General features: G+C 58.3%; 1 protein-coding gene across 8 annotated transcripts; it reads right to left on the reverse strand.

The window, feature by feature from the left end:
- Window positions 1–310: 310 nt before the first annotated feature.
- SMPD4 (sphingomyelin phosphodiesterase 4) lies at window positions 311–21,073 on the reverse strand. 8 transcript variants are annotated; one of them, XM_061168911.1, is made up of 21 exons: window positions 20,948–21,001; window positions 19,846–20,050; window positions 17,726–17,809; window positions 15,985–16,071; window positions 14,549–14,691; window positions 14,342–14,417; window positions 13,700–13,808; window positions 13,544–13,596; window positions 12,927–13,078; window positions 11,024–11,156; window positions 9,070–9,141; window positions 6,379–6,465; window positions 4,572–4,717; window positions 4,010–4,100; window positions 3,632–3,732; window positions 3,095–3,258; window positions 2,595–2,800; window positions 2,147–2,380; window positions 1,888–2,019; window positions 1,668–1,796; window positions 311–1,586 (listed from the first exon to the last, which is right to left on the reverse strand). In XM_061168911.1, exons 3-21 carry the CDS (start codon window positions 17,762–17,764, stop codon window positions 1,257–1,259), a joined length of 2,484 nt encoding a protein of 827 aa, XP_061024894.1. In that variant the 5' UTR covers window positions 17,765–17,809; window positions 19,846–20,050; window positions 20,948–21,001; the 3' UTR covers window positions 311–1,256. The 8 variants fall into 8 exon arrangements, with proteins under 8 accessions (XP_061024894.1, XP_061024893.1, XP_061024891.1 ...); XM_061168910.1 differs by lacking the exon at window positions 20,948–21,001 and adding an exon at window positions 20,771–20,861; XM_061168908.1 differs by lacking the exon at window positions 19,846–20,050 and having other exon boundaries at window positions 20,948–21,073.
- Between the last annotated feature and the right edge of the window lie 56 nt (window positions 21,074–21,129).

The raw sequence follows: 21,129 nt of genomic DNA on the forward strand, positions 1-21,129 counted from the left end.
TGGTGAGCGCATTTCCGTTCCCCGGTCACACGCAACCCTGCAGAAGCCACAGAAAGTGCAACACGGGTCCCAACATCCTAGCTCTTAGTATGAAGGCCATGTCTGCCCCACCGAGTCGCAGGCAGTGTTCTCACAGCTCAGACCTGCCAGTGGCTGCCCTGTCCCATCACAGCCACGTCCGTGTTTGCATCTGCCCAAGGGAATCCCATGGTGAGGGACGCCGGGTGCCCAGCGGCATCTCCGCAGCCCGAGTGTGCAGAGGACCCCATGTAGGAGGCCACCCTGGGGGCGGGGCCAGGCACCACAAGACTCAGGACCAAGAACAGGTTTATTCAGATCCATGGTCGGTTACAAGTTTGGTTTGGTTACTGGTCACAGGCCCCAAATGCCACTACTCTGAGTTTACATCAAAATACAAAGCCCAATACCTACAGTTTGAAAACTTAAAAAAATACACCAAAGACTAAGGCTTTTAAAAAATCTCAGTTGAAAAGTTCTCCCTGGTGCGTCATCTGTAGAATGAAACGCGTGTGAGATGCTGTGAGGATTTCTGACAGTGAACTCGCATTCGTCATATACTTTGGATATTTAAATGTTACCAAAAAATCACTGTCTTTGAGCGCTTGATTGAAGATAAAAACGATGCTTTTGACCATCTTTGGTTGTAGACCACCCACAGGGAACAAGGTGGTGACGGCCCTGACGACCTGCTCCATGGCCTGGGGGCATCTGTGTTCTCGAAGGGTCTCTCCTCAAAAGCAGGCATGTGGCCCAGACTTGGAACTACTGGGAAAATACAGTGGCCCTAGCTTTGCCAAACGCGGCAGCAAAATCAGGTTTAAAATCATGAAACAGAGGAGAACCACTGTCTAATTTTCTTAGGGCTCTCTTTTAGGGGCTGATTCTTCTCTGGAGCCAGAGGCTGGGTTCCCATCTTGGGGTCTCACCGCCCACCTCCAGGGCGGCAAGGGCAGAGGCCGCAGGCCATCCAGGGAGGCCCAACTCCTGAGCTTCACACGCTGAGGAAAAGAAAGGCGTCGCCCTGCAGGCCCTCTGGCTGAGGAAAGGGGGAGGCCCAGGGCCGGCAGGCTGCCCGCCCCGCGTGGCTACCTCTCTGCCTGGCCCTGCCCTCTCCTTTCAGGTTCTCTTCAGATGGTTCCAGGGCTGCAAGTAAACGCCCCCTGGAAGCACGAAGGTGACAGGTGTTGGGTGCAGAGTGGCCTCCCCGGTGCCCGGGGGCAGTGGCCGGCCCGCAGTCAGAGCTGGTGCAGCTTGCCCTGCTCGGTTAGCAGCGTCATGGCCACAGCGTAGAGGACATAGCCCAGCACGAGGAGCAGGGCACAGAGCAGGGGCCCGATGCAGAACAGAGAGGCCACGAAGAAGGCCAGCAGCAGGGCCAGCAGCGTCCGGTAGCTGCCCAGGAAGCGCAGGCTGAGCCGGGGGCCCCGGGCAAGGCTGGCCGCACGCTCCCGCCCCACGGGGCTCAGCAGGCGCCTGTCCGACAGCCCAGGCTCCAGGAGGTGGTAGCGACAGAAGCTGCCGAGGAAGTCGGCCCGCGAACAGAGGGCCGCCATCTGACCTGCGAACTAGAGCACAGACAGGCCCCACTCTCACCTGCCGCTCGCGGGCTGGTGGGGGGGAGGGGCAGCCCTCCCTCCCACACTCACCCTGCGGTTGATGGCGGAGGACAGTCGGAAGAGCACTCGGACCAGGCCGGCAATCTCGTAGCTCCGGATGGGCTGCAGCTCCGAGTCCCCTTGGTACTCGATGTCAAAGCGCCGAAGCCCGTTGATGATCTGGAAGCAGCAGGAGGTGAGCCCCCGGGAGCCATGGCCACGCTGCCCAGAAGGCCCCAGAGAGCCCGACCCCTCGGGACGTGGGCCTCACCTGATACCGGCCCAGGGGCGTGAGGATGAGTCCGTCCTCGCCCACAATGCAGTCTGGGAGCTGCTTCTTCCCGTTCTCATCCTGCGTGGTCCCCAGGGCGAGCGTGAGCTGGGCGAGCTGGGCCTCGCTGAGCTGTCGGGGAGACGCCTGCCGTCACTTCCAAGGTGGAGGGAGGCCTTCCCCCCCACTGGGCCTCAAACGGCAACAAGGGGCCCAGGCACGTGACACCTGGGGGAGGTGAGCATGGCCAAGGGCGTACCCGGAACACTTGGCACAGGTACTCCAGGGCCTTCTCCAGGTACTCGTCCGTCTTGCGGACGCTGTCCTGCCCCATCTCGTCCAGGTCATTGCCCGGGTAAGAGCCATTGGTGTCCGCAGGGTAGAAGCCCAGCCACGACAGGAAGGGACGGGCGGCCGTGCTCTCCCCATACTGGTCAGAGAGGGACTTGGCCGTCTGCTTGGCCTGCGTGATGAGCTGCGCCAGACGCAAGACCTGTGGGTGGGCAGGTGGGCGAGTGGGTGGTCAGCTGGCTCGGGGCCGCCTCATGGCACCGACAGCCCAGGGGTGGCTTCCACACAATGAGTTTTAAGGACTAAGGTGCACTTTCCAAGACGGTACGTCTATCATCAGAAAAAAACTAGACTCCACTGAACAAGACAGGGAAGGGGTGTGAAATGCCAGAGCCCAGAGGGCCCTGACCACTCACCAGTGCCCGGATCTCGGGCCCGAACATTGGGGTGTACTTGCAGTCCTGGCCCTCCAGGCTGTACACATGGCTCTTCACCTTGAAGGAGGCGTCGGTGATGGCTGGTGGCCATGACGACAGGAAGCTGCCGGTGAACGTGGGCACCGTGAAGAGCCGGTGCTGGCGGTGGGGGATGACCAGCTCGGGCTCCAGGAACAGCTGCTCGCCTGGAAGGCAGGATGCGAGCCTGGCTGCGGCTCCAAGAGCACGGACACCGGGTCCCACCGCAGGTCCCCGAGGGCAGTGACCGCACGGCGCAGGCCCAGCTCTCGGAGGTCCCCCCACCCCCACCCATCTCCGCAGGGGAGTGGCTACGAGGAGAGCGCAACAGCGGCCCACAGCCTCCCAAAGCCACCACTACGAGCCACCAGGGGACGCAGCTCAGAGCTCCGTTCCCCTCCTGTGGGGCACACACGCAACCCCCGCGAGCGCACAGGTGACAGGGCCGGCAGGGGCCTCACCCCGCTGGATCATCTCAGCCAGGTTTGGCTGCGCAAAGACCTTGGCCACGCGGAACACCATGAGTGCGTTCTTGGGGCTGACGAGGTCTGTGCGCAGCGCGCGGCTCAGGAAGCCCAGGAAGAGCTTGGTGTAGACAAGCAGGTTCTCCTGCACGAAGGGCGCCCTGCGGACAGGACGGACATCAGGGCTCCTCTCCGGCTTCCGGTCTCCCCCAGGTATCACGAATGGTGGCGGAGGGGCCGGGGGTGACACGAGGGGGCAGGACAAGCGGGCAAAGGTGAGGCCCCAAGGACAGAATCCTCCACGGATGAGGCCCATTCCCAGGACCAAGGCCATTGGGGGCGGGGCAGCCGTGCTGCAGGGCTGGCGAGGAAGGGCTATGGGGAGGTTTATGTGAGTCCATGTGGGAAAGGGACAGAAGGACAGGGGCTGCCCGTTGTCCCCAAGAGAGCAATCCTGGAGCCTGGGCAAGTCCCAGCAGGGGACGAGGGGGTGGCCCAGGCCCCCTGCCTGCAGGACCTCGGGGCCGGGCTCACCATTTCTCTGACACACTCCGGGCCTGGCAGTCGCTGCTCGGGGCCTGCTTCTCGGGCGCGTACCTCCAGGGCTGCAGGTAGCTCAGCCACATCTCCAGGACCTGGGGAAACACATGCAGCTGGGGCAGGTGGCTGGCGCTCAGGTGGGCGGGGGCGCAGGGGGAGCCTGTGCCCCCTCAAGACACCTGGCCCCTCAGAACAGGTCACCCAGCAGGCTTTCCCCTGAGTGCAGCGGAGGGCAGCTGCGTGAAGCTGGGAACCCACCCTGTGTGGACAGCTGGGTTCAAGGTCACAGCTGGCAGAACAGCACCGGAGGCCCCCAAGGCCTCCCCTCCCTCATCTGCACACGCAGGGCAAAGGCCATAGGGCAACACTCACAGCTCTGAACGATGCGTCCAGGGGCCAGTGGCCAAAGCAGTGCTGCAGAAAGAGGTAGAGCTTCTGCTGGACAAACCTCGGGACGGCGGCCCTGTGGGGGAGGGTGCGTCACCTCACAGGGGAGCCTGGCACCCCCTGGGGGCAAGGCCTCCTATTTTTAGCCCCATTCCTCAGAGGAAATTCTAAAGTTCAGAGAAGTTAGAGAACATTCCAGGGACACACAACACACGTGGCCGATCCAGCGTGGCTCCTGTGTGCACCTCAGCTCGGCCTGGCCCACGCGTAGCCAGCTCTGCTGGCCCTGTTGGCCTGGGAGTCAGGCCACGGCCCTTGCCCTGCTGGGGTGGTGTGGGGTGGGGGTGAGGTGCAGCGCCGAGCTGCCTGCTGCTCTCCTGCCATAGGGGAGGAAGGGGGAAGAGGGGGCAGCAAGACGGGGCCTCTCCCGGGCCAGCCTGAGAAGCAGCCAGGCGGCCCCTACCCACCTCTGGGCCAGGATGGCAGTGAGGAGACAGTCCCAGGAGGGCTCGAGGTGACCGCCCCCCCGCCCACAGCCCATACCCACCGTTTGAACTCCTCCAGGGGGCTGGCGGCGTGGGAGTGGGCGGAGGGTGAGGCCTGCTCGGGCCGCAGGCTGTTGGCGAAGGCGTGCAGGTGCTTCAGCAGCAGCCGCACCACCAGCACATGCTCCTCGGTGGGCATGAAGGACTCCTGGGGGGAGGGCCCTCGTCAGTACCTCGTGCTGGGCTGTACCCACCTCTCCCCCCATGGATGCACCGCACATGGCGCCCTCAGATGGCCACCGGGGCAGAAGCTCTGCCATGTGCTTCCCTGCACTTCAACCCCCTTCATGGAGCCTCCGAGACAAACGCCCTCAGTCCTGCGAGCTCAGCTTTCGGTTCACAAAGGCTAGGAGGGTCTCTGAGACCCCCAAGCACGGGGGAAGCCTGGGGGCCGGCCGCCTGCTCCCCATACCCACACCCCAGCCCTTGGGCCTCGACAGACTTGTTGGAAGTGCTCTTGGCAGCTTCACCCCAAGGTGAGCAACGCCAAGTGGGGTGCAGATGGCTCCCGGCCCTGTGTGCAGGAAGCTGGGCACCGACCAGCAGCACCCCCCGCTGCCCAGGGCACGGTCTGCACAGGCCTCCCTGGCACGGAAATGCCTCCACAGGCCCACGCAACAAACCCCAAGGCCGCTATGCCTGGGGTGGGAGGCGGGGTGTAATGTTCTTCTGCATGTATCTATTTTTAGGTCGTTATATGGTGGATTTGCAGCATTTTGGCAAAAAAAAAAAAAAAAAAAAAAGGGATACTTTAACAGTAATAAAAAACCACAGAGCATCCTCTGTGCCAGGCCGTGACTCTGCCCAGGGAGCTATCCCCTTTCTCGTTCCCAGGAACTGAAACCCCCACCGCATCTCGCCCCCGCCCTCCACGTTTCCAGGGGCAACTCCCCGCCCCACGCCCAGCAACCACACTGGACACCGCTGGGCTACTTTCTCTCTACATTTGTCAGTCAAAGCACTTTCTTCCAGTGCCTCCCTTCCCTGAGCCAAATGCCCACAGGAGCCCCTGGTCACAGCTGCACACGGACACTCACGGGGCCAGGCCTCCCGCCGTGGAGGTGAAGGCAGGGGCCCTGCTCTTTGCCAGGTGAGGCCCTCCCCAGCCCAGGCCTGAGTGGCACCCACTTCTGCACGTGGCCCGCCCTCAGCACCCCTTCTGGAACATTCTCTCCCTCAGTGCAGCTGCCGCATCTGCTCAAATTCAAGTTCAGTGGTGTGTGGCCCCACCTAGGGTGAGGGGGACAGAGCCCTGGCCGTGAGCACAGCTCCAGACACACGTCTCTGCCCAGACTTCCCAGCGGTCGCGTCGTGGAGCAGCAAACTTCACGACCCCATTGGCCCCAAACACCCAGCTCGCTGACCACAGTCCATCCCTGGTCACTCCTGCCTAAGCAGACGGCGGTCCCTACAAGGTCACCGCCCATGAGCCCCGGGACCTCCACATCCTTGGTCAGTCCCCAGCACCAGGCCTGTACTGCAAAGGCCACACTACTTCGCCCCCACGAACCGGGGCTGAGCACGGAGAGCTAAGACACCCGAGGACTCGACACCTTGGCTGGCCTGGGGCTTGGCCAAGTGGGTTCGGTGACCTCCCCCACAGCCAGTGGGGTCCTGTGCATCACTCCCAGCCACGTGGCCGCGCACCCTGAACCCAGGTCCAGGCCGAAGGGCCTGGCTGTACTTGGAACTGGTCTCTGGTCACCCCAGCCGGCCCCCAGCCAGACCCTGGCTACTGCGCAGGACATGAGCTCTGGGGTTAAACCATGGGGCGGGGGTGAAAGGGAACAAAACGAAAGCGGCCAGTACTTGGTGGGCGTGGAGGGCCTGGAGGCTGGGTTGGGCAGGGCTGTGGAGGGCGCTGCAGACACTGAGTCGGTAGTGCAGGACCTCCAGCTGAGAGACAACAGCAGAGAAGCCGAGAGGAGAGGGTGGGGGGAGGGGGAGGGGGAGGGGAGAGAAAGAAATAGTGAGAAGGAGCCCAGAAGTAAGGACAAGAAAAACAAAAACAAAAGCACAAGTCAGTGACAATCCAAACAATCACAGCCCAGCAGCATCAGGCCAATGAGACGCCAACCACCCCCTCCGGGCGTGATCCTCCAGCTGCCGGGCAGAGGGAGGACAGACCCGCAAGGTCACCTGGGAGGCCCCGCCAACCCCTGAGGTCAGCCCGACCCCATTGCACTGGGTGCAGCACATGTCAGCAGCCCAGCGGAGCCCAGGCACCTCCCTGGGACACGCTGCTGGTCACCAAGGCCCGAAGACCCAAGCTCAGTAAAGAAACTTGAGAAGCCAGTTCTAGACAGAGGCCTCTGCCCAGAAGAGAAAAATATGTAATTTATTGGACTTCCTGGGTTATCCGGAAAAGAAATTTATCAGCACATGATAGAATCAATTCCTAGGTGTTAAAGACCCAATCAGAGTCGCATCCTGAAAGGTTCTGTGCACGGGGCTGGTTCCCAGCCCACCAGGCCCCACATCCTGGAAATGGTTAACCTGGTGCTAACACTTACTGGTTCTGATTCTGGGAAGACCAACCTCTACCTCCCTCTACCTCACCAGGAGCCCCCAGACACTGAGCCACACACACCCAGAGGCAGCTGGAACCCTGAGGCCAGGGGTGACAGCTGAGCTGGCACACTGTCTGCCCCCAACCCCAGAACCTCCGCCCTATCTCCCTGCAGCCAAGAGCAGCCAGAGCCGGCCCAGCACACGTCCTGCCCCGTGAGGGCCCGCCTCCCGCCCCAGCGCCATGCTTCACACAGAAGAGGCCTGAAGGAATGCGCCAGACGCTTGGGAGACGGGCACAGCCAGAGACACGCAGGGCTGGGGCGGGAAGGGGCACGGCCGCACTCAGCAAGGAAATGGGGAGCCCACGGTCCCCCTTCAGGCCCCAGCCCGGGCCCACAGCAGCCTGCAGGGAGCGTGCATGCGCCTGGACCCAGCCCGGCCGCAGCCGCACCGAGGGAGCTCCAGGAGCTGCACTTCCTGCACTCAGAAAACCCGGCAAACTGACCCCAGGGGTATGTGGGGCCATCAAGGACTTCCACGTGGTATGGGGCAGGCCTGGACAGACGGCAGGGGCCTTGGATGAAGCAGACCCCGCGGTTTCCCACACACCCCGCCTCCTCGGGTTTTGTTTTTCTGCCTCAACAGGTGGCAAATGGCAGAAGGTTTCTGGGCACCTGGTGGGGCCTTCATGGTTCCCCCCCCCCCCCGCACCGACCCAAGTCAACCTGAGCAGCCCTCACCCTCCTGTGACCGTGGGGAGGAGGGGGAAGGCCCCTCCCCATACGGACTCGGTGTTCCCCCAGGTGACCGGCAGCTCGGAAGGGCCCTCTGGCCGGCAGAGCTACGGCTAAGACCTGAAGCGGGCGGGCTGCCCCGGGCTCCCGACACAGACGTGCAGACAGGAAGGTGACACCACGAAGCAGCCTCTGCAAGACCAAGCCACGCGCGCCCCGCAGGGGAGCCAGCCCCGCCCGCCGGGCAGCGGCAGGAAAGTGCAGCAGCAAGTGCGCTCTGGAAGCAGGCAGGGGCATGGTGGGCGCTTTGCGACGCGAGAGGCCCAGGATGGATTCCCAGTCCCACCCCCGTTCTCCTCCTCCTCCTCCTGTGCGGGGCCAAGGACGGAGGCTGGGACACTGCGCTCTAAGAGGAGTGTTGGGGCCGCGTCCCAGTCCTCCGTGCGGCAGAACCCTGGGCTGGGGAGCAGGACCACCAAGGGAAGGGCACAGGCCACTGTTCCAATGTGACCCACAGATTCTTAATTCCTAAGGAAGCCCTTGAGGACTCTGACTGGCAGCGGCAAAAGCAAAGTCTAAGGAGCAAACTGCTGCACGGAAGCGGCACGCTGCAGTCTTGCGCGCGGGCTGTGCACCTGAGCACCTCTCCTTAACTCAACAGAACTGTTCTACCCCGACCAGCCCTGTGGCCACAGCCCCGGGAGGGGGCCAGGGACTCCAGGCCTCTGCACACATGTGAGCTGCCCAGCAAGGGAAGGAGGAAAAGGAGAGGAGGAGGAGGAAAGGAGGAAGAGACAGCCCAGGCCACAGGCAGGAGGGCGTCAGACCCCACCCACCGCCAGGAGGGCTGCTGCCGCTGCTCTGGAGGACGTGGAGGGCAGCAGGGCCACCAAGGTGGGCAGAGTCTGCTGGGCGCCACCGCAGCAGGACAGCAGGAGGCGCTGTGACTCCCAAAGGCACCCACGGCTCCCACGCCCCAGAACACGAGCACCACAACCACATCTGTTCCTACTGCCAGGGAGAGGGCTCTGCAAGTAGCACGGGGAGGCCCAGAGAGGACGGGCCTCAGCCACCAGGGTGCAAGCCCAGCACAGAAGACAACCTGCCTGCTGCTCAGCACTTGAGGGAGGCGAGATGGCAGGTTGCTGGGTCCCACTAGCCAGTCCTTGAAACTAACTGAAATCAAGGACAAGCAGCAGCAGGCTGACCAGGGCCAGCGCGGGAGGCGGGAAGAGAAACCGTGGCAGCAACATACCTTGGCGTGAGGGGACTGCATTTTTTGGTACATCTCCAAAGAATAATGATGAAGCCACATTTCAACAAAAACCTGCAAAAGAGCATTAGCTGGTCAAAAGGTCTTTGACAAGGCCGTCAAGACCATTCAATGAGGGAAAGAACAGCCTCTTCAACATGTGCTGCTGAGAAAACAGGGTGCCCACATGCAAATGAGCACAGTCAGACCCTCACTCTACATCGTGAACAAGAAACAACTCAAAATGGATCAAAGACCTAGAATATAAGAGCTAAAACTGTAGAACCTTAAAAGAAAGTGTGGGGGAATGCTTCACAACAATGGATTTGACAGTAATTTCTTAGATGTAAGTCCAAAACCATGGGCAACAATGGAAAAAACTGGACTTCATGAAAATTAAAAGCTTTTGTGCATCAAAAGACACAACATACGTAGTAAAAAAGTAGCCTACAGAATGGGGGAAAATATTTGCAAATCATGTATCTGAAAAGGGATTAACATCCAGACTACATAGAGAATGCCTAGAAGTCAACAACAAAAAAGATCCCAATTCAAAAATGGGCAAAGGCCTTGAATAGACGTTTCTCCAAAGAAGATACACACGTGGCCAACAAGGACGTGAAACGCTGCTCAGCACCACACGTCACCAGGGCAGAGCAGACCAGTCACGACGATTAGGGTAGCCACAGTCAGAAACCCAGAAAACAACGAGTGTTCCGAGGGTGTGGGGAAACCGGACCCCTTGTGCACTGCTGGTGGGGATGAAAAATGGTGCAGCCACCATGGAAAACAGCATGGCAGGTCCTCAAAAAACTAAACAGAATTACCGTACAGCCCAGTAATCCCACTTCAGAACAGATAATCAAGAGGACGGAAAGCAGGGTCTTAAAGAGAGAACTGCCCACTCATGTTCACCACAGCCAAGAGGTGGAAGCAGCCCAAGTGTCCATCAGATGGACAGATAAACAAAACATGGTTACCCACACACAGCAGAATTTTACTCAGCTTTAAAAAAGGAAGGAAATTCTGACACATACTACAATGTGGATGAGCCTTGAAGACACTATGCTGAGTGAAGCCAGTGAGTCATTAAAAACAAAAATACTGTGTGATTCCACTGACAGAGGCAGCGAGAAGAGTCAGATTCACAGAAACAAAGCAGGGTGGTGGGTGTGGGAGCTGGTGGGAGGGGGACTGAGGAGCTGCTGTTTGACAGGTATAGACTTTCAGTCTTACAGGATAGGAAGGTTCTGGAAACCTATTACAACAATGTAAACATACTTAACGCTACTCAACTATATGCTTTAAAATGGTTAAGACTTAGATTTTACATTATGTGTATTTTACCTCGGTTCCCAAATAAAATCAGAACCCCATCTCATCCATACTCCAGGCTCTCAACAAGCCATGCTTGTGGTGACCCACTCAGCCCCGGAATCCAGCATCAGAACAGCAGAATATCTCCAAGGTGGCGCTGAAGAGACAGGCCTGGGGTCTGCTGGAGCCGCACAAGGTCACACACAGGCCTGCCATCCCCACTGGGGCCCCCTGGCATGGAGGGGACGGCGTCCTGCTGACCAAGGGGAGGCCCCCCCCATTCAGTGCCCTAAACACGCTGCTGCAGCAGGGCTTACTATCTACCCCTCCCAAACCACGGTAGCGGTCAGAGAGGGTGACCCAAGCCACTGGAAACTGAAAGGCTGGGCAGCCATCGTGTCACCACAATAAAATAGGGCTCTGTGGACAGGGGGTCCAGGGGTGAAAACAGTGCCAGTGACACAGAGGTGAGACAGGTGGGCAAATTCTTTCTCATCTGTGTTAAACGTCACAGCAGAGACACTAACAATTGACAGCCACCCCCAGACCAAGGGGCAGTCTTTAGGCCCTTGCACCCTGGGGTGGGCGGTGCTGAGCAGTTTATCTGAAACAGAAGCAGAGAAGGCACCCAGGCTCTCACCTGGAGCAGCGTCTCCGACCTCCAGATCTCGTGGGAGGCGGGGTCTGCGTTCACTGACGTCTGATGAGAGATGTGTCGCTTCAGGAGGCTGGTGTGGTGCAGGCCGTAGGACGCAAAAGGCACGGCTGGCGTCCTGAGGGAGACACAGAAGCAGATCTCTGTCGGCAGGCTCCCACGGGTGTGACCAGGGCAATCTGGGCCTCAAACCCAGGACAGCAGCGACAAGTACAACCCGTGGAAGCGTCCAACGACCCTCAAGTCCACGTTGCTATGTGTGAATAAACAAACAGAAGAGTGAATTTTCCATCCACATCCGCCCACTGATAAATGCAGGACTGGTGAGATCAGAAAAGCGTCGTTTGCCAACCACCCTATTCACAATGGATCTGGCTGAAGACCATGAGGGATGCCGACACTGCCGACAAGAGCGGGGGCTCGGTGGATCTTCCCATTAAGTCCCCCGTTCACTAATTGAGGCCCAAAGACCTTCGTTAACTTTACAGGAGGAAAACCTGGCATCACCCTCAGCCCAGCAAGCGGGCTCACGGGCACCACGGCAGCCGCTGCGATGCCCCTGCCAACGATGCCCAACCTGGGCCTACTTATGGGAAACACCCGAGGACCCACTGTGCACACAACAGCTGTCAAGGTCAGGAAAGGCTGTGGGACCTTCTGGACAACAGAGAGACAGCGCGTGCGGGAAATGACCCTGCACGGAACCCAGCTGCGTGACAGCCACAAGTGGGGCAGCTGGTGAAACCCAAGTGGGGTCTGGGGATGAGATGGTGGCCTGGCAGCAACACTGCCTCCTGATTTGAACGAAATGGCCGCGGTTACGGAGATGCACACACTTTCAGAAAACACACCCTGAAATGTTAAGAGGTAAGGGCATCGTGTCTATAATTTACTCAAATGGCCCAGGGAAAAATGCACACAGATTAAACAGAATAAAACAACTCGGAAATCAACAGGGATGAAGGGCCTGTGAAAGTTCTTTGTTACATGTAGCAACGTGTAAAATCTGAAATTATTTTGTGAAAACAAATCAAATCCAGCCCAGAAAACTGCCTGGCAGCTAAAGTCTGCCTTTGAGGGGGTATGAATCCAGGCCACACCCGGGTTCTCCCCCAAGCCCAGATCCCTGGCCCCCGCCCCCCAGGCCGCCTAGCGTCAGCAACACCTGCGCAGCCCCTCCCCCGCACTCCTCCTCGCCATCCCCTTTCCTTGGGAGCATATGTCCACACGAGTTTGGGGTGAGTTTGGGGTAACGGCACAGCACGTGCCAGCAGATGTGGGGGAACAGCACCTGCAGGAAAGAGCTGCAGCCTCCAGGGAAGGAGCGGGGGCTAGTGAGGCAAGGGCCAGAGGAGCACAGGCTCCTCACCCCAGGACAGGCCGGCCTCACGCTTCCTTCCTGCTCTGCCCGTGCCAGCGGCTCTTTACCGCAGGCCCCGGCTCAGCAAAGGCCTGGTCCCCGAGTCTACAGGTCCCTGCTAGTCTCACTTGGCCACAGCTCAGCGCTGCCCACAAGCCCCTCCTCTCCAGAACCATTCGCTCAGCGCTGCCAATCAGCTCTTGGCTTTGAGTCCCTCACCACCCTGCTCACCGCTGGGCATGGGGCTTGGGTGCCGCGTGTGGAGAGGGCGGCCACAAGCAGAACACGGCCCGTTCCCATACCAGAGCCAGGCCCCGTCCACACGGCCACAGAACCTGCCCGCTTCAGAGACGTCCCCCTCACCCCGCCCTCCAGCCTGTGCTCAGCTGGGGCTGCAGAATCTCAGGCCTAAAAAAAAGCGAATGCTCCAGACAAGGAGTGGCACCACTGTCCCTGTGAGCAATGCCCTCCAACCAGGAAGGGCCAGGCCTTACCTAGTGGTGGGCTCAGGCCATCTCAGCCACTCACCTGGGAGCCGGTGAGGGGCTGGGCCCCCCCGGGCTGGAGGAGAGAGGGGGGAGCACGCTGCCTTCTGTGGGCAGGAACCATGCCAGGTACCTGTCCACCAGGATGAAGTAGGCGCAGTCTGAAGTGCGGACGTGGAGGGCCCCGGGGAGCGGCTGGAAAGCAAAACTCCTGTGAGCGCATGGCTATGGGCACCGCCCCAGGCTGCTGACCCAGCAATCCCAGGGCGGTGCCAGGAGAAAAGCCCCCACCACTAAGGGCCTGACTAGACCCCTCAGTCCTGCCCAGCCCACGCACCCCCCATCCCCCCACCCTGCCCACACCAGTAGCCACCTCCTACAGGAAGCCTCCCTGACCACTACTCGGGGCACCAGCCCACCCCACATGGCCCATAAAGCCTGCCCCCAGCCTGTCATCCTCACTAAGTGAGGGTGGCCTGAGGGGCAAAGGCTGGAGGGAGGGGGACCCGGGGAAAGGAAGTAGGAAAGGGAGAAATGGAGGAAGGCAGGCCGACGGCTGGCCCAGCCCTGCTTTGTGTGGACACAAGCCCTGGGCCTCAGCCTCTCCCTGCACGGGGGCTTCAGTAAAGCAAACCCAGCTCAGAGGTACCCCTTCTGTACCTTTTGAGTGATGAGGCTCAAAGCAAAGAAGAACATGTAATACTCGAATGGATCTGAGAGCCATGTCAGGGGGCAAACGGCAGGGTTGTCGGGCCTCCCCACCCAGCTCTGTGTTGGCTGCCCGGCCTCCCCCACCGCGGGGCCGACAAAGGATACTGAGGGCCAGGTGCAGGCCAAGGCCCCCGGTTGGGGGGAGCTGGACCTTGTTGTGGTACAGAGGGCTGTCGGGGAGCACGCGCTCCTGGATGGACGCCTTCACGGGGCCCTGTGGACAGAAAGAGGTGGCCCTTGGGAAGGCTGCCGAGGAGCCCAGCACACAGACCCCCCTGGGGAACAGGGCTGTCCTCTGCGCGGTGCTTCTGCAAAAAAGCTTCACGCAGACTCTGTCCCTTCGTCCTCATACAGACCCGCCACAGTGGGGCTGCAGCTGTGTGCATCTCTGACCCAGCCAGGCACTCGATGGATCCTGTCTGCTTTGTTTCTCATACCCATGAGTGAGCCACCCCTTAATTCGCCCCCACAGGACTGGAAACTCAGAAAGACAAAGCTACCAGTCACGTGGCCCTGCCACTCAGCCAGGAGCCAACCAGGCCCTCCCACTGGCAGAGTTCAGATGACCTTTGAAAAAAAAATAACCACTGAAGTTCCAATCTGTGATGGCTCCTGGGCCCTGAACAGATACCATGACGTTCTGGCCACTGTCACAGTCCTGCAGGCCCCTGCCCACCCACCAGCACTGCAGCCACTGCGCGGGGCACCCGGCCCCAAGCCTGGCTCTCACCACCACAGCTTACTTACAGGCAAGTAAGAGACAGGAAAGTCAAATTTATAGTCTTCAGCTTGAAGTTTATAAACCAACTTCATCATTGGGCCCCTGAACACGAACAACAAAAACAGGGCAATTGAACCATGAACTGTCTCGCTTTGACTGTTCCTTAACAGTGACTGCAAACGAGATCACTGTGAGAAAAAGTCCAGTCCCTCTGGAGTAACAGACCAACCTACCCGGGGTCTAGGAATTCCATGGCGATGCTGTACTCCACAGGGCTCACGCGGCCCTGCAAGCAGCGGAGGTTCCACCCAGCCAGGACGCCGTCCAAGCTGCCAAAAATGCTCTCAACCAGCCACGGGAAGATGGCATGCAGCTCCTGCAACAGTGCAGGGAGATTTTGGGCAAGCTCCTGGGGACCACTGCCTGCCTCCCTTGCTGGCCCTGGGCCAAGGACGTCACTCCCTGGCCCGGAGACCAGCAGGACCAGTGGCGCCCACAGGAGCAGCTGTGGATCCTTTTGTTGTGCTTGCGTGGCTGCTTCATGTCTGACCCCATTACATAAGCCAGCGTATGATTAAAAGGTTTATTTAAAAATTCTGGGGGCGGGGTGGGGGGCGCAGTTCAAATTTCCGGATCCACAAGGTTCAAAATGCTCTGGGTGATTCTTGCCACTTGCTTCCAGGCCTCTACCCACCCTCACCCCCCACTACCACAGGGAGCAAGCAGAAGGGTCGGGTAGGGAAAGAGGAGGATAAGACCCCACAGTGGTGATGTCCCTGGTGGCGCAGTGGTTAAGAATCCGCCTGCCAATGCAGGGGACACAGGTTCGAGCCCTGGTCCGGGAAGATTCCACATGCCGCGGAGCAACTAAGCCCATGCGCCACAACTACTGAGCCTGCGTTCTAGAGCCCGCGAGCCACAACTAGTGAAGCCCGCGCGCCTAGAGCCTGTGCTCCGCAACAAGAGAAGCCACCGCAATGAGAAGCCTGCGCACCAAAAGGAAGAGTAGCCCCCGCTCGCCGCAACTAGAGAAAGCCCACGCGCAGCAATGAAGACCCAACGCAGCCAATAAATCAATCAATATATTAAATAAATAAGTAAAAAATAAAAATGCCAGAAACTTCTGACCCGAAGAGAGCTTTATTAAAAAGGGTGGAACCGTCCGTTCTTCCTCAGGGCAAGACCTTCCTGTCATCTGGTGGCAAGTCCTGGTCCAGGCGGGCCTCCTGGACTGACCCGCACTTACTCTGTGCCGATTCGGGGTGTGGCGTAAACACATATTTTCAGTACTTACAGCAAGGCTCAACCTTGCCACTGCTGACATTTGGGGGTGGACGCGTCTTCGTCCTGGAGGCTGTGCTGTGCCCTGGGGGACGGATGCCAGCACGCCTGGCCTCCACCCACTCGGTGCCGGAAGCACCACCCCATGTGACAACTAAAAATGCCTCCAGACACTGCTAAGTGTCCCATGTGGGACAGAAGGCCCACGGCTGAGAAAGCCTGGTCTACGAGGTCGTGGTCACATGTTTACACGTGTCACAAACGTGAGAGTCGCAATACGGGGTCAGGCCTCCGCAGGGCAGCGCTCAGAGGTGGGAGGCAGGGGCTGCGAGAACGCTTTTCCAGGAGTGTGTGAGACACGCCCCCAAGAGACGCTGCAGAACTGTACCTTTGCTGGAAAGTCCTCGATGACTTTAACCAAGTCTTGACACCGCTGTGCAAAGGGTTTATTTATAGAGTCGGCTTTCAGGCTAGCCTAGGAGACACAAGAAACCAAAATAAAGCGAGCACATTTGCTTTGCAGCTTTTGCTGATATTCTGGTGCGAGTCAAAACAGAAATCCAGGGACTTCCCTGATGGTCCAGTGGTAAAGAATCTGCCGTACAATGCAGGGGACACGGGTTCGATCCCTGGTCAGGGAACTAAGATCCCACATGCTGCGGGGCAACTAAGCCGGCGCGCCACAACTACTGAGCTCGTGCGCCTCAACTAGAGAGCCCACGCACCCTGGAGCCTGTGCGTCACAACTAGAGAAGAGAAAACCTGCAAGCCACAATTAGAGAGAAGCCCGCACATTCCAACAAAAGATCCCACATGCCTCAACGAAGATCCTGCACGCCACAACTAAGACCCGACACAGCCAAAAATAAATAAATAAATGATAAATAAATCTTTAAAAACAAATAAACAGTAATACAAGTGACGGGCAGGAGTCAGACACACCACTGGCCTGACTGCCCAGCACCTCACAAATCAGGTCGTGCGTGTGTCCAGGGCCTACAGGACACCCCTAGGCGAGGCCAGGATCCTGTGCTCTCTAGGCCAGGACTTTCCAGGCTGGCTCCCAGCTCCCTCTGTCAGGCACCCCAGTTACCTCAGAGAGCTGCATATCATGAGAACGAAATCTACCCGCATCCAATCCACAAGCAGGGGGCTGGCTCCTGGGTCAGCCCCGCAGCCAGGGGGGACCCCACACAGATCAGAGCACTCATCGAGTGTGTGCACGTGAATGGGAAGTTTCCCCCGGGGCTAACCACCCACCATTTACAGCCCTGTGATTGTGAGCTACCGTTTGTTGTCACTGGCCCTCTGACCCAAGACGTCCTTTATCTGTTACCTTCAGAGATGCAGCAGACCAAAAACCACAGACAGCTTCAGCCAAATGCCAACACTCCGGTGACGGAGAAGCCAGAAAACATTCAGGACAAGAAGTAAGGAAATGTACCCCAGATCAGGGGCGAGGGAAAGCTCTCGTCTATCCTGACCACTAAGGGAAGAAGGCCCTGTGCACATGGATGAAAATCAGGAGGAAAGGCCAGGTTTCTAACCACAAGGGCTTTGCCCAGGGTATCCAAGGCCCTGGCCACCTCCACACGAGGATGGGGTCCACAGTGTCTCGGTCAGAGGCAGACACCCGGCTGTGCAGGCCTGGGTCGGATCTGCTGGCTCTAGAGGGGCACCGCAGAAGAACATCCTTCCAAATACAGGTTTATAAAAAGTGCAGGCCTAGTGCTCCAGCACAGCAGCCTCCTTACGTTTTTCACCAGTGACAGTTACGGTCATTAAAACACCTCGCTTTCGTGTAAGGATTTACAAGACGTGAAAATGTCGGTGTACATTCTTCTCCCTTGCTCCTCCCCACACCCCAGGAGACTGAAGAAATGGCATTTCAATCAACTCCTCTTGTAGATGAGAAAACCAGGGCTCAGCAGCTGCGTAAACCCAAGGTCCTGCACCAACAGAGGGCAGAGTTGAGCCTGAGGGTTCTCACTCGAGTCCAGTGTCATTTCCAGCACATCCCCCCAAAACATCATCACCGGACAGTTCTTCAAGTCGGTGGCAAAACCCTCAAGTCCCTCCGCTGCAGAGCGACCATCACCCTGGCACACGGGCGGGCAGCTGACACTTACCAGCAGGAAGCTGGGCTGCTGCAGGTGGGGGAATGCCATGGCAGCCTCCCGGGCAGGGTCCAGACCGGCCGTCTTAGAGGACCACTGCGGAGAGACAAAGACAAAACCTCAACCTCTGCCACACAACAAGACACACAAGGCCAGGAGAATATCTGCACAGCTCAGCACCACTGCACTGCCAAGGCCCACGCTTTACAGAAATGCTGCTTACGTGCCTGCCGTCCACAGGGTCCAGCCCCAGAGCCAGGTCTGTGGCGGGGAACCCTTGGGAACACTTGGTTAAGCTTGTGTGGCACTTGCCACATGCCAGGCCTGGTTCTGAGGGTTCTCCATACATTTCTCATTTAATCCTCGGTGGCAGGCAGGCAGGATTCTAAAGACAGCCATCCAAGATTCCTGTCTCTGGTCATTCAAACACTCTTCTAGGTGCTGCTGTGAAGGGGTTTTGCAGATACAATTAAAGTCTCAAGTGTGAGAACCGTAAGATACAGGGCAGTCCTGACTCATAGCCAGCAACGAAATGGGGACCTTAGTTCTACCACTGCAAAGAGCTGGATCTTGCCAGCAACCTGAATGAGCTTGAAAGCAGATTCTTCCCAAGAGCCTCCAGATAAGAGCAAAGCTGGCCAACACGTCGGTCTCAGCTTTGAGAGACCCTAAGCAGAGAACCCAGCTGAGCCTGCATTTCTGACACATAACCATGAGATAACCAACAGATGCAGCTTTAAGCTGCAAAGTTTGTTAAGCAAGAATAGAAAATACATCCTCATAACAACCCTACGAGGTCAGTACAGATAAGGAAATGGAGGCAGAGAGAAAAATCACTTGCCCTCAGCCAGCTGGGGAATGGCAGAGCCAAGACTCAAACCCACAGACCTCCTCACTACTCTCTCATAGAGACAGGTGAACACATCTCCTCTGTCTTACTTGTGCTCTCTGAGAAGGAAGGGAGGGGACGAGCCAGCTTTGCCAATGGAGCCTTTGAACGGCCACCAGAAAATCAGGAGTAGCTCTCCAGAATCCCACCTCTCTGTGTCCCCAGTCAGAAACTGAAAATATCCAGACTCGGACTGAGCAGAGAGGGAGCATGCCAGTCCCACTGATGGGCTGCTGATGGCTTTCCTGGCACAGCTCTGCCCATGGCCTGAGGAACAGTGCTGATGCGGCAACTGGCAGTGTATGTGGATGGAGAGGCTGTGTGGGCAGCTGAGGGGTTGACAGGAGACATGTATCTCTGCCACTGGGCATTATGAACACCTTCCCATGAAATCGAGCAGAAACCTGCACACTCCCCACCCCTGTACAAAGGCCCCTCCATGTCCTCTGCCTCTTGTTTGTAGAAAAGCTGAAGTTTCCCAGGTCTCCCTGAGTCACAAAAGAGCAGGCTCAAGCAGCTAACGATTAAGACAAGAGAGTCACAGAATCGTTCAGTGTCCGATGCACACTCCTGAGTTGTTTTACAGATACTATAACTGCCACCAGAGGGAAAAAGCCAAATGCATGATGACCAGACAGTAGCCATGACATAAGCTGCTCCATCTATGGCTAGCACGATTCCAAAAACTGGCTTCAAGACAATGAGATTAACGTTATTGCTCATAATAATCTATATCTTTGTGGGCATCAAAATAATTGTAGCTTGCTCTGCCCAATTTTTAGTAAGCAGGCAACTAAAATTGTCAGCAAAGAGATGCCACAGACTCATGTCGACATCTTCCACTCTAAGAATACGGCGCCCTATGTCAGCATGAAGAAGTTACAGAAGATGAGCCTTCGCCCCTAATCCCACAGAAATGGAATGATGTCAGACAGTGGGGATCTGTAAGCAGCTCCTTTGCCCCGTGCCTGTTTGCCCATTTCTGTTCGCCTCTAACCTTACAGAAATGAGGTCACCAGGCAACACTTAACCTAACTCCTGACATATGCTCTACTGAATGCACACAATACCTTGCTTAACCTGTTGATTCTTTCCCTAGATTAAAAGAAGGAGGAATGAAAAATTACGTAGTTAAAGAATGACTAGCTCTCTACCCCCAGCTTCTCCCTGTGCAATCCGGCAGGAGATCATGCAGGCAAGATAACATCTGAAGAAAGCTCATGAGGAGTCAGCCAGTCCGCACCCAATGGAAAATGATGCAGAGCTTGACCTTCTGCCTCGATTCTGAGATTCTTTCACCTTCTTCCCTTTAAAAACCGTCACGGCTGAGCAGAATCTTCGGAGTGCGTTCTGGGACGCCAGTCCACCTTCTCCCCGGTTGCTGGCCTTCTGAGTAAAGTAACCTTTCCTTTGTACCAACACTTGTCTCTGGAGTATTGGCTTTTGAGCTGGGAGGAGCGGAGTCTGAGTTCAGTAACACTGAGACTGTTCAACTCCTAATTAAACTAGCTATGGGTTTCAGTTTTAAGGATGACTTAAATAAAACGCTTCAGTCCTGAACCAAGTGGTCCAGGGAACACTGCACTACTCCAAAATGATCAAAGCGGCATAAAACCCTGAACTGTTTGCTAAGGGCAGAGCTTTAGAGCTGATGAAGTAAATGCTGCTCCTTGCTGAGAGCAAGTTTGCAGAGGTAGCGGCTGAAGGAATGAGCCCGAGGCGCCCAAGCAGGGTGTTTCAGGGAGAGGGCAGCGTCTCCCCGCCCCGGTTCTCCCCGCCGCGCCGCCTGCGCTGTGCGCCCAGCCTCCGCTTCATCCCGCCACCTCCACACCCGCTGCCTTCAGGAGCGGCTTCCAATCCGCTTTCGGGGTCCCTCCCGTGAGCCGCAGCCCCGTCAACGCCAATCTCGCCAGGGCCTCCCTCTGGCCGCGCTTCGAACGGGGCGTGCTCCCGCCTGCCGCTCACTACTGCCCCGTGAAGGGAGCACCGGGGCCCCAGTGTCACAGACGCGGATACTGAGGCTCCGCAAAGCCGGCCCACATCGGGGGAGGCGAGGAAGGGTCGGGTCGGGCCGGGGCCGAGACCCACCCCGCTCCCCCCACACCGCTCGCTGAGCCCCAGACTCTCCCTCCTCCACCGCGCGCAGCGAACGTTAACCGGTGGCCCACCGGGGTGGGGTGTGCGAGGTGCGCGGGAAGGCGACGGGAGGGCGCAGCCCGGCCCTCGGCGCCCTGCCGGCCCGGCCCGAGGCCCGGGGCTCGCGTGGGAACAGAGCTGGTTTCGGCGGAAGTTCGGGGTGGCCGCCGGGATGCGGGGCCGGACCGCGCGCGATTCCCACCATTAACCTGAAAGAACCACAGCGTCTCCCGTTTCAAGGACCCAGGCCGCCATTCGGCGACCCGGCGCCGAAATGTCGTCATCAAGCTGCGCGTGGCGTCACGTTCCCCCGGCCTGGCAGGAAATGCGCCGCCACCTCCTCTGGCTGACACAGTAAAAGGCGCGTGCGCAAAGCGAAGGCCCGCCTCGG

Source organism: Eubalaena glacialis, chromosome 15, assembly GCF_028564815.1.
Source record: "Eubalaena glacialis isolate mEubGla1 chromosome 15, mEubGla1.1.hap2.+ XY, whole genome shotgun sequence".
Taxonomy (NCBI): Eukaryota; Metazoa; Chordata; class Mammalia; order Artiodactyla; family Balaenidae; genus Eubalaena; species Eubalaena glacialis.